Source organism: Dasypus novemcinctus, chromosome 10 (assembly GCF_030445035.2).
Source record: "Dasypus novemcinctus isolate mDasNov1 chromosome 10, mDasNov1.1.hap2, whole genome shotgun sequence".
NCBI classification, from domain to species: Eukaryota; Metazoa; Chordata; class Mammalia; order Cingulata; family Dasypodidae; genus Dasypus; species Dasypus novemcinctus.
Window position 1 is genome coordinate 64,441,403 of NC_080682.1, and position 13,324 is coordinate 64,454,726.

The 13,324-nt window shown below is 37.4% G+C and overlaps 1 protein-coding gene across 2 annotated transcripts in view; it reads left to right on the top strand.

Moving 5' to 3' along the window:
• The window catches only part of KIF18A (kinesin family member 18A), a 116,636-nt gene that overhangs the window by 46,805 nt on the left and 56,507 nt on the right, over window positions 1-13,324 (top strand). For both annotated transcript variants that reach the window (XM_058305614.1, XM_058305615.1), the window contains exon 6: window positions 11,341-11,538. In XM_058305614.1, coding sequence (XP_058161597.1) covers window positions 11,341-11,538 — 198 coding nt within the window. The remainder of the gene's footprint in view (window positions 1-11,340; window positions 11,539-13,324) is intronic.

Here is a 13,324-nt window from a genome sequence, read left to right on the forward strand (position 1 = left end):
TGCTTTTTTTTTTTTAGCTTCATGATGTTTATGGTGTTTGTCAGGACTTTTTTACTAGAAAAGTTAGATGTTTACAAAAAATTTGTGCATAAAATAGAATTCCCATATGCCACCCTATTATTAACAACTTGCATTAGTGTAGTGCATTTGTAACAATTGATGAAGGAAGATTTTTTTATAATTATACAATTAACTATAGTTCATGGCTTATATTATGGTTTATTATTTGTGTTGTACAGCCCTATGTTGTTATTGTTTCATTTTTATTCTAGTAACATATATACAACCTAAAATTTCCTCTTTAATTACATTCAAATATATAATTTAGTGCTGTTAATTACATTCATAATGTGCTACTATCACCACCATCCATTACCAAAACTTTTCCATCACCCCAAATAGAAAACTGTACACTTTAATATTAACTCCCCATTCCCTGCCCCCATCCCAGACCCTGGTAACCAATATTCTAGTTTTTTACTCTATGAATTTTCTTTTTCTAATTATTTTATATCACTGAGTTAATAAAATAGCTGTCGTTTTGTGTTTGACTTATTTTCCTCAACATGATATCTTTAAGGTTCATCTACATTATTGCATGTATCAGAATTCCATTTCTTTTTGGGGCTGGAAAATATTCCGTAGTGTGTGTATATACCACAATTCATTTATCCATGATTAGTTGATGGACATTTAGTTTGCTTCCATCTTTTGGCAATAGACAACAATGCCGCTATGAACATCTATGTGCAAATATCTGTCTGTGTGCAAATATCTGTTCAAATCCCTGCTTTCATTTATTTGGGGTATATACCTAGAAGAGGGATTGCTGAGTCATATGGTAATTCTACACTTAATTTTCTAAGGAACTGGCAATCTGTGTTCCACAGTGGCTGCACCATTTAAAATTCCCACCAGCAAAGAATGAATTGTTCCTATTTCTCCACCTCCTCTCCAAAATTTGTAATTTTCCATTATTTTCAATCATAGCCTTTCTACTGTATGTAAGATGGTATCTCATGGTGGTTTTGGTCTGCAACTCTGTAATACCTAATGATGTTGAATATCTATTCATGTCCTTTTTGACCATTTGTGTATCTTCTTTGGAGAAATGTCTATTCAAGTTATATTAGTCAGCCAAAGGGGTGCTGATGCAAAAGACCAGAAATTAGTTTTTATAAAGGGTATTTATTTGGGATAGGAACTTGCAGATACCAGGCCATAAAGCATAAGGTACTTACCTCACCAAAGTCTACTTGGAGCAAGATGGCTGCCAACATCTGCAAGGGTCCAGGCTTCCTGGGCTTGCTTTTCTCTGGGTTCATGGTTCCTTCCTTTCTGGGCTGGCTTCTCTTTCCTCTACGTGCTGACTTCCCGGGGCTCCAGTTTAACTCTTCAGCATCAAACTCTAACATCAGACATCTCCAACATCAGAAACCCCCAACTCTGTTCTTTGCCATGCCTTTTATCTGTGAGTCCCCACCCACCAAGGGGTAGGGACACAATGCCCTAATCATAACTCTATCATGCCCATGTACAGGTGCAGATCAGATTACAAACATAATATAATATTTCTTGTTGGAATTCCAATTAATTATGTCAAACTGCTACAGAAATCTTTTGCCAAGTTTTTAATTGTATTATCTTTTTGATGTTGAGTGTAGGATTTCTTTATATATTCTGGATATTAAACCTTACTGGTTATGCAGTTTCCAAATATTATCTCCCATCTGTATGTTATTTTACTTCATGACAAAGTCCTTTGGTACTTGATAATTTTTAATTTTGATGAAGTCCCGTTTATCTCCTTTTTAAATTTTTTTCCTTTTCATTTTTTATTTACTTTAGCTTTTGATGAAGTCAAAAGATTGTATTATTTATTGCATTGCTTATGCTTTTAGTGTCTTATCTAAGACTCCACTGCCACATTCAAAGTCATAAAGATTTATTTTTATGTTTTATTCTAAAAGTTTTATAGTTTTAGCTCTTAAAGTAAGTTTTGACATTGAGAAGTGTGAGTCACTCACTTTCTTCTCCTTTTATAATATTCATTTGGTTATTCAGGGTCCATTGCATTCCATATGAATTTTTTAAAATATGCTTTTATTAGAGATGTTGGGGACTTAACCAAACAATCATGCACAAGTGTCAAATTCCCATACAACAACCCTCTACCAACACACTATATTGTTGTGGAACATTTGTTACAGATTATGAGAGAATATCATCAGACTATTACCACTAACTGTGGTCCATAGCATATGTTTGGTATATTTTTTCCATATCACCCCCTCCCATTATTAACAGAGTACATCTTTCGCATTGATTCAAGAATATTAGTTTTGCTGTTAACTATAATCCATAGTTTACATTTTTCTACATTCTTACTATCTTATATTAGTAATGTACATTTCTTCTTGTTCATAGAAGGACATTCTTTTATTTTATTTTTTTTGAGGTACCAGGGGCCATAGATTGAACCTGGGACCTTGTATATGGGAAGCTGGCACTCAGCCACTGAGCCACATCAGCTTCCCTTAGTTGGTTTTTGTTTGTTAAGCTTCTTGGTTTTGTTTTTTTCAGGAGGCACTGGGAATCAAACCTGAGACCCTCTTATGTGGGAGGCTTGAGCCACATTTGCTCCCAGAAGAACATTCTGTATTTGCTTTATTAACCAAAATTCTTATCCAGCTCTGGGTTCAGTATGTTATTCAGTCCCTAGAATATTCTCTAGTTTTCTTTCAGTTAATGTTTACATACCTGGACCACTCTTTTCAGCCACAATTCCATTTATAAACCAGCTGTATGATTCTACTCACTTTAATGAGTTAACATCAACTCTATCCATTTCCACACTTTTACAGTCAATTTAGTTAAAACTTCTATATACATTAAGCATCACTACACCTTCTCAGCCCTCCTCTTATCTCCTAATAACCTATACTTCTGGTTTTAACTCCATGAGTTTATTTGTTGTATTTAGTCCTTATTAGTGATATCATGCAATGTTTGTCCTTTTGCGTCTGGCTCACTTTACTTAACATAATGTCTTCAAGGCTCATCCATATTATCATATATGTCTCAATTTCATTTTTTCTTAGAACAGTATAATATTCCATCATATGTATATACCACATTTTGTTTATCCATTCATCTGTTGATGGAAATTTGAGTTACTTCCATCTTTCGGCAACTGTGAATAATGCTGCTATGAACATTGGTATGCATATGTCTTTTTGTGTCACTCTTTTCATTTCTTCTAGATATATTCCTAGTAGAAGAATGACTGGGTCGTTTGGCACTTTTATATTTAGCTGCCTGAGGAACTGCCAAACTGTCTTTGACAGAGCCTGCCCCATTTTACATTCCCACCAACAGTGTTGCACTGTTCCTGTTTCTCCACATCCCTCTCCAACACTGATTGTTTTCTGTTTTGTTTTGTTTTTAATAATGACCATTCTCTTCAGTGTGTGATGATATCTGATTGTCATTTTGATTAGCATTTCCCTAATAGCTACTGGTATTGAACATTATTTCATGTGCTTTTTGGCCATTTATATATCCTCTTTGGAGAAATGTCTATTGTGGAGTCCAGATATTTTCTCCCCTTTACTGGGCTGCCTTTCTTCACAAACTCCTTTGAATCACAAAAGTCTTTTAAGTCTGAGGAGGTCCCATTTATCCAGGTTTTCTTCTGTCGCTCGTGCTTTTAGTGTAAGGTTTAAGAATGCACCACATACCACCAGGTCTTAAAGATATTTCCCTGCATTTTTTCATTGGAGCTTTATGGTTGTAGATTTTATTGTTAGGTCTTTGTTCCATTTTGAGTTAATTTTTGGTTAAAGTGTGAGGTAGGAGTTCTGTTTCTTTCATTTGGCTATGGATACCCAGTTCTCCCAGGACCATTTGTTGAATTATGACAAAATTTATAATGGCCTGTATCTGTCATTGCAACATCATTCAGGACAATTCCAGTGTCTGAAAATGCCCCCATATTATGCCTATACTTCCTTTTCCTCCCCTCAGAACCAGAGAAGTGTTTTGGTATAATTTTTACCTTGTTGAATGTTTTAGATTTGCTTTGTTACCTATCCGGTGGTCTATCTGGGAGAAAGATCCATGAGCACTTGAAAGGAACGTATATCCTGCTTTTTGGGAATAAACCGATGTCTTTTAGGTTTAGTACATTTATCATATTTTTCAAGCTTTCTTTTTCTTTACTGATCCTTGCCCAGATGTTCTATTGAATATATTCTATTTTAATATATTGAATTATTAACTGATGTATTGAAGTGGTGTTTTGAAGTCTCCAACTATTATTGTAGAGACATATATTTCTCCATTCAGTTTTGCCAGTGTTTGCCTCATATAATTTGGGGCATCCTGATTAGGTGCATATACATTTATGATTGTTATTTCTTACTACTGAATTGCCCCTTTTATTAATATATATTGTCCTTCCTTTTCTCTAATAACAGTTTTACTTATAAAGTGTATTTCATAAGTTATAATTATAGCTACTCCAGCTTTTTCTTTTGGTTACCACATGTGTGGAAAATCTTTTTCCATCCCTTCACAGTCTATTGATAGCCTTGGGTCTAAGTTGAGTCTTATAGACAGTGTGTAGATGGCTCATATTTTCTTATATTTCCCACCAGTCTGTATTTTTTGATTGGGGAATTTAAGCCATTAACATTGAATGTTGTTACTATAAAAGCAGTTCTTTACCTATTTTGACCTTTGGATTTTATCTATTATATTAGTCAGCCAAAGGGGTGCTGATGCAAAGTACCAGAAATCTGTTGGCATTTATAAAGGGCAATTATATGGGGTAGAAGCCCTAAAAATAAAGTTACAAAGGCCATAAAGAGTCCAACTCAAGGTACATAAGAAGTATTTCCACCCAAAGTCTGTTGTCACGTGTTGACACAAGAGTGTGGGCAATGTCTCCGGAGGTTCAGCCTTCCTCTTCACTCTTAAGGCTCCATGGGACCATCTTCTTCCAAATTCACCCATCGGCTGGCATAGGGCTCATCTCTTCCTGGGGCTCATTTCTTTCTGGACTCAGCTGCTCTATTCTCTTTGCAAGATTGGCTGTAAACTCTCAGACAAATGACTCAATTTTTGGGGGGGGCCACATGATCCTCTTCTGTGTTTATGGAGCTTTCTCTTTTCTCACTATCTGCTTCTGTGTATTTCTTCTTCTGTCTCCTTGATTGAATATCCGCCAGTATAGCCCACCAAGGGGTGGGGACTCAACTTTGCACACCCTAATGATGTGGTTGATAAATTCAAAGACATCTCAGCTGAATCTAATACAGTTAACAAGTATATCACCCATAGGAGCAGACCAGCTTACAAATGTAATCAAATATCTTTTTTTTTTTGGAATTCATAAATAATACCAAAGTGCCACATCTGTCATATTTTATTTTTACTACTTTTTTTACACTTTTAGTTACTTTTACTGATATAATCTTCATTTCTAGACTCTCTTCTAATCCTTTCTCTTCTCTTTTCTTTGCAAGCTGTAGCACTCCCTTTAGTATTTCCTGCAAAGCTGTGCTCTTGGTTACAAACTCTCACCATTTATGTTTATCTGTGAAAGACAGTCTTCCAAGATAAAAGATTCTTGGCTTACATTTTTTATCTTGCAGTATCTTAAATACATCAGACTACTGCCTTCTTTCCTCCATGGTTTCTGATAAGAAATCAGCACTTACTATTATTGGGTATCCATTGTATGTCATGCATTGATTTTCTCTTGCTGCTCTCAGAATTCTCTCTTTGTCTTTGACATTCTGATTAGTACATATCTTGAAATAGATCTATTCAGAATTATTCAAATGGGAGTACATTGTGCTTCTTGGACATGGATATTTATGTGATTTAATAGGATTGGGAAAATTTTAACCATTATTTCTTCAAATATTCATTCTACCCCTTTTTCCTTCTCTTCTTCTGGGATACCCATGACCATACATTTGCATGTCTCTTACTATCATTTAGTTCTCTGAGAAGACTCTGTTCAATTTTTTCTATTCTTCATCTTTTGTAAGTTCATGTTTGAAGGCCATGTCTTCATGCTCATTGATCCTTTCTTCTACCTCCTCACATCTATTGGTATTTGCCTCCAATGTATCCACACCCCACCCCTATATGTCTCCCTCCTCTGTTTGCACATTGTTTTTCCTCGTTTTTTGCTCATTGTCTGTTCATTATCTGTTTTTTCTTTAGGAGGCACCAGGAACCAAACCCGAGGTCTCCGAAGGAGGTGGGCACTCAACTGCTTGAGCGGAATCCACTCTCCTTTGTTTTTGCTCCTTGTCTTGCTTGTTGTTTTTGCTCGTTGTCATCTTGTCTTTGCTTGTTGTCTGCTTGATGTCCTCTCATTGTCTGCTCTGTTTGTCTTCTTTAGGAGGCTCCAGAAACTGAACCCAGGAGCTCCCACATGGGAGACAGGCGTTTAACTGCTTGAGCCATGTCCGCTCTCTCTTCATCGTACTTTTAATTTCCTTTATTGTTAATTTCGTTCCCATAAGACCTGCTGTTTTTCTATGTATGCTTTGAAATTCTTCATGCTTACTCAGTGTCGTCTTAATATCCTTAATCACTATAGCTGTCTCATTGAATTTTTTAAGGAAATGTGTTTGAACATCTATGAATAGTTGTCTCAACTCCTTTATGTCACCTCTAGTCTTATCTTGTTCCTTTGACTGGACTATAGCTTCCTCTTTCTTGGTATGGATTTTAATTTTTTGATGGTGTCTTTCTGTCTTGCTGGATACTCTTATTCTGGTGCAGTTTCTCTTTTGAGGTCTTTCTTGCCTTTTCTCCCTTCCTGGTTGTGTAGTAGAAGCCAAGGATATAGTTGTACTGTAAGCTCTGGAAGTTGATGCTACCCGTGTTGTCCCACAATCCAATAAAGCTTCTCCCACCTTTCTCCTCTGCCAGAGGTAAGGTCAGAGCTCTGTGTAGTAATCCAAGTCCTATAGGCCAAGAACATCTAGTGTCCCGGAGAGACTGAAGAAGCTTTACACCCCTTCTTCCCCTACCTGGGGTAGGGATGGAGCTGCAGATAAGGGCAGCAAAATAAGCTGTGATGGTCAAAACTGACCACACTTGCCCAGTATAGCAGCTTGATATGAATTCCAAAAAAATATTGGATTATATTTGTAAACTGATCTTTTCCTCTGGGTGTTTTAGAGTGTTTTGGATTCAGAGGTTTTACTTTTACTTGATTAAATAATGATTAAGGCTTTGATTGGGCCATGTCAGTAGGACATTGAGTGGGCAGGGACTCACAGAGAAACTGCACCACAGAGAAGGGAGGTTGGAGTCTTGAGCTGGAATCCCAAAAAGTAAGCACACAAAGGAGCTTCATTGTAAGCACACAAAGGAGCTTCATTGTGAGGAAAGAGAAGCAAGCCTTAGGAAGAGAGGAACCCTGAGCCCAGAGAGAAGCAAGTCCTGGGAAGAGAGAAACCCTGAGCCCGGAGAGAAACAAGTCATGGAAAGAGAGAAACCCAGGGAGCCTGAACTCTGGCAGACATCAGCAGCCATCTTGCTCCAACACGTGGCAAAAGACTTTGGTGAGGGGAAGTAACTTATTCTTTATGGCCTGGTAACTCTAAGCTTCTACTCCACCTAAATACCCTTTATAAAAACCAACTGATTTCTAGTGTTTTGTATCAGTATCCCTTTAACTGATTAATACACCCAGGGAGACTGATGTAGCACTGCCCCCATCCTCCCCTGCCAGGGATGGGAATGGATCCTCCTTAGTGCCCTTCAATCTAATCCATGTGGGCTGAAAGCACCTGCAGTTGCTCTAAGAGGCTGAGGGAATACTGTCCTTTCTGCCCTTTACAGTTTGGGGATGGTTCCACAAGCACCCAACAATCTAGTCCATGTAGACCAAAAGTTCCTGCCACTGCTCAAAGAGGCTGAAGAAACACCAGCCCCCACCTATCCTTTGGGGGGGATGGGGTTGGTTGCAGTCCAAAAGTGCCTGCAGTTACCAAGAGAGGCTGAAGGAACATAGCTCCCCTCCTATTCTGTTGGGGTTGGGGATGGAGCTATAGTTGTCTGAGTTTCAGACTTTGTAGGCTAAAAGCTCCTGCAGTTATCCAGAGAGGCTGAAGAAACACCAGACTCCTCCTTTCCTATGGGGAGGGGACAAAGATGGAATCAAGGGCACTCAACAAATCAGTCTATGCATGTCATGTCAAAAGCACCTGCAGTTGCCTAGAGTTGGTAGCAACCCACCTCTTTCCCACTTGAACAGGTTCAAACTTTATCTGTTCTTAGGACTATACGTTAGCCAGCCAAATTTACTAATCGGTAGCTGAAGTCAGTGCCCAATCATCTCTTCCTCCCCTGTTTTGGGAATTGGAGCTTCGAACTCCAGCCATAGAATAGCTGCCAAGGCTGCTAGTGCCGCCAGTGGAGAATGGGACCTGCCTCCAGGTGTGAAGTGCCTCTATCCCTTCAGTTTTTTAACTTGTTACAATTTACCTTTGTACATTGTATGTCCAAAACTATCAATTTGTCATTAATTTTTATGCATTTACATTTTAGCACCTGTAGGAAGTAAGAAGTGGCATTACGTAACAAATATGTTTACCTTTACCAGAGGTCTTTATTTTTTTATGCTGTTTTGAACCACTGTATAGTGTCCTTTCTTTCACTCTGAAGAACTCCCTTTAGCATTGCTTTTAGGGCAAGTCTGGGGTAATGAATTACCTCAGCTTTTTTGTTTATCAGGGAATATCTTAATCTCTGCCTTTTTATTGAAAAAATGTTTTGCCAGATATAAAATTCTTGGTTGGCAGTTATTTTCTTTCAGCTCCGTAAACATTTCATACCTCTGCCTTCTTCTCTCCATATTTCTAATAAGAAAGCAGCACTTCAGTTATTGGAATTCCCTTAGATAACTTTTTTGCTTTTCTCTTGCAGCTTTCAGAACTCTTTCCTTTCCCTTTTTGTTGTCCAATTTGACTACTTTGTGTCTCAGCATGATTTTCTTTTAGTTTATCCTGCTTGGGGTTCTTATATTTAATGAAATACATTAATTTCATGTATTTCATTAAATGTGGGAAATGTTTTGCCATTATGTCTTTGAATGTTCCTTCTGTCCCTATCTGTCTTTCTTCTCCTTAAACTACTCCCATAATGGGTATATTGGTACATTTGGTGGTGTCAGCAGTTGTTTTAGACCCTGTTCAATTTCTGTTTGTTTGTTTGTTTGTTTTGAGGTCCCTGGCTGGGGTTTGAATCTGAGACCTGTATGTGGGAAGATGGTGCTCAACCACTGGGCTACATTGCACATTGGATCCCCTGAGTTGTTTTTTGTTTGTTTGTTTGTTTTTGGGAGGCACCAGGAACCAAACCCAAGGTCTCCCATGTGGGAAGCAGGCACTGAACCACTTGAGCCTCATCGCCTCCTCTGTTCATTCTTTATTCCCTTTTCTGTCTGCTGCTCAATCTGAATCATTTCTGTTATCTTGTCTTTGAGATCATTGATTCTTTCTTCTTCCTTCAGGCTCGTGGTGAAACCACTAGGCAATTTTTCAGTTATTGTGTTTCTCAACTTTTTTGTTTCTTTTCCTTATATACTTTAGTTCTTTCTCTATGTTTTCTTTTTATGTCTTTGAGTACACTGATGATCTTTTTTTCTTCTAGTCCCTCTCCTGTAATTCCAAAGTCTGATCCTTTTAATTGATGGTTTTTGCATTTTTTTCTTGTTCCTTTGGATGAGCCATCATTTCTTATGTCTTTGTCTTATAATCTTTTCTTGCATGCTACACTTTTTAATCTTTTATATTGTTAAATCTGGGATTTAGTCCCTGAACTGTCTGTCCCATAGGTTTTATCCAGATACTGATTTGATAGCAATTGTTTTTGAAACCCAGGAGCTAATCAACATAAACTAAAGCAAAAAGCACTTTTCATGTCTTTACAAATTCTCTCTCCTTTGGCTGGTGGTCTTTTTCAGAGTTTAGCCCTCCTATGAAGAAGATCAGATACGCCTGACGCAAATGGGAAGTAGAGGGTATTCTCTGTCTTACCTGAGCCTATATAGAGCCAGAACTGGGGATCCTGCTTCTTTTCCTGGAATTGTATTACTAAAAACTGTAGGAATTCCCTATTTACAGTTTACAGAAGTTCAAGTCTCCTTTGGAAATCTACATCCATCCCCTCCTGCCTGTTCTCATGAGTGATTTTAATTCAGGTAGTTCTTTGCCTCAGACCTCTTCAGCTTACTTGTTTACTGCCCTAGCTATCTACAAACCCCTTCTCTGCCCTCAGGACAAATTCTGGTAGGGTGAGCCAGAGACAAGTTCCTAGGCTCATTCTCTCAGGCTTTTACCTGATAGATAGGCATTGACATACATGCATCCCAGTATGCACACAGGGGCCACTCTCCTCCCTCTGGAACAGGACCAGAAAGCCAAAATGAGAGCACACACGTTGGCTTCACCCTATGTTGTAGAGAGGATGAGAAGGGACCAGCAGGGGTGCCAGGAGTTTCTTCTGTGTCTTTTAAATCTGTTTTCTTGAGTCAGTACATGCCCAGTTAATGCAGTACTTTAACTGCTTTCCATAGTTTTGAGCAAAGTTACTGTATTTAAGATTTCTCTGCAGCCTTTGCTGTAGAAGTATTGGAACAATGGCCACCCTCAGAGCCAGCCCCCACTGATCTGAAATAGCTCATCAAAAGTAGAGAGAGGTCGATGATCCTACCACTCACCCCTGGAGTTTGGAGGACTAGGTCTTATATCCCACCCTGGCACCAGCAAGCTGTGCCAACCTATTCCTCCTGTTCTTCCCTGGATACTGCACAATGTTCTGCTGGACTCTGCAGTTTAAAAGTTGATCTAGGCCATTCCTGCCAGTTTAGTAGTTTTACTGAGGGACTGATTACTGGAGCTTCCTACTCTGCCATCTTCCTACATCAAATGGCAGTTGTTTTGACCTTCTTTCAGGTCAAGAGGTATATTCCCTCTGGTATTCATAAAGGAAGTCTTTTCATCCTCATATTTTTCTAAACTTTGCTAATTACTTTTGGTACTCTTTGGTATCAGTTGGATCTCACATTTTCAGTCTGTTTATATATATATATATATGCACAACACAGTTATTACAGAAGTGGGTTTGCAGAACAATCATGCATAAAGTTTAGGATTACCGTATACTAGGGTGGTATGTGGGAATCCAGTTTCTTTTTTTTAATGAAAATAATTTTGATTTTATACTTTTTAAAATATAATGTATGCATTTCCCTTTTACTTTTAAATCTTATCCCCATTTTTCCCATTCTTCTGAAATTTCAAAAAGATATATTTACGACAACAAGACAAAACAGCAAGCATCAATCAAAATGTCCGTATTGCCAAGATGGCACTCATTGACCTGGCAGGGTCTGAGCGTGCCAGTGCTACCAGTGCTAAAGGTAACCGGTTTATAGAAGGCACAAATATTAATCGATCACTTTTAGCTCTTGGGAATGTCATCAATGCTTTAGCAGATACAAAGGTAGGTACTATTTGTTTATTTATTTAAATATTTTATTTGAAAAATATAATTCCTAGAAAGATACTGTTGAATTTTATTTTAAAAAGCATGTTTATTACAAATCAAATTTCAAGAGTATGTAATAAATGTTTATATACATATCAAAAACCTTACAGAGCCTACTGTATCAAATAGAGCTGTTTTGTTGGTTTTTTCCCTAAATTTCTAGTTTTATAATCAGAATTCATTGAATGAAAAGTAATGAATTATGTTAGGTCGATAGTTAACGTTATGGTACCTTTCTCATCACTTATTTTGAACTTGATTTTTTAAATTTAGTGCTCATTATATCAGAGCAAGTATGATAGCTGGATTAGCACAAAAACAAAATTATATTTTCAAAAAGCCAAATTCTATTCTGGTCATTATTATATATACCTTAAAATTAGTTAAATATAAAAGTGTGTTGATTTTTCTTCAAGAGAGAGGAGTGGCTTAATATGCATATTATACTATGTAATGCAATCACCTAATATGTGATATTTACTATATGCTTTTGGGGAATTTAAAATTATTTTGCTTCTATTACCTGCCAGAAATGCTTTTTAGAGTACAGCATCAAAACAGTTTCCTTTTTTTTTTTAAATAAAGTTTGATAATTTAATTCAAGTTCAAACCAGTCACAAATGCTTTAGGAGAATTACTTACTATTAAACTTCTCAAAATGTTAACATTTTTAATTAGTTTAAAATGTATTAAAATGAGAATTTGGGCAGTCTTTTTTAAAAAAAAAAAAGTCAAATTACTAAAATCATGTGAAGATTGCAAAAACAATGCTCTATGATATCATCTCAAACAGGGATTCAGCATAATATGGAAACTGATTTTCTAAACATAAGGCATTTCATAAGATTTTTTTTAAAAGATTTATTTATTTATTTATTTCTCTCCCCTTCCCCCGCCCCACCCCGGTTGTCTCTTCTCTGTGTCTATTTGCTGCGTCTTCTTTGTTCGCTTCTGTTGTTGTCAGTGGCACGGGAATCTGTGTTTCTTTTTGCTGCGTCATCTTCTTGTGTCAGTTCTGTGTGTGTGTGGCGCCATTCCTGGGCAGGCTGCACTTTGTTTAGCGCTGGGCACTTCTCCTTATGGGGTGCACTCCTTGCGTGTGGGGCTTCCCTAAGCGGGGACACTCCTGCGTGACATGGCACTCCTTGCGCACATCAGCACTGCGCACGGGCCAGCTCCACATGGTCAAGGAGGCCCAGGATTTGAACCGCAGACCTCCCATGTGGTAGACGGATGCCAGTAGACACTGGTCCAAGTCTGCCTTCCTTCATAATATTCCTGCTAATATTTAATTTTTATAAGTGACTCCTGTTTTTTAATTAAATTTCTTTTTAAGAAATACTATATATTACTACCACTAATGGAAAACCAGTATTACCTGCCATTAATGATAGACAACCATAAAATAAGTACAATGAAAACAAAATCAATTTTATTAAATTCTGAGCATATACTCTTAAAGACTGAAAGCTTTGAGTCTGAGACCAGCTTTCTAAGAGAAAGAGTTATAGAGGTACTAAAGATAGTAGCATATATCTTTATCTTGGAAGAAACAGAAGAAATTAAAGGAAAATTTCAAAGGAAACAACTTTATCACTGTGAGTCAGTGTTTAATGCATGGCTTATACATGTAAGATAATTTCAAGTAGCACCAGCAGAGCACCTTCCATTCTTTTTTTTTTTTAAAGATTTATTTATTTTTTTTATTTATTTAATTCCCCTCCCCTCCCCTGGTTGTCTG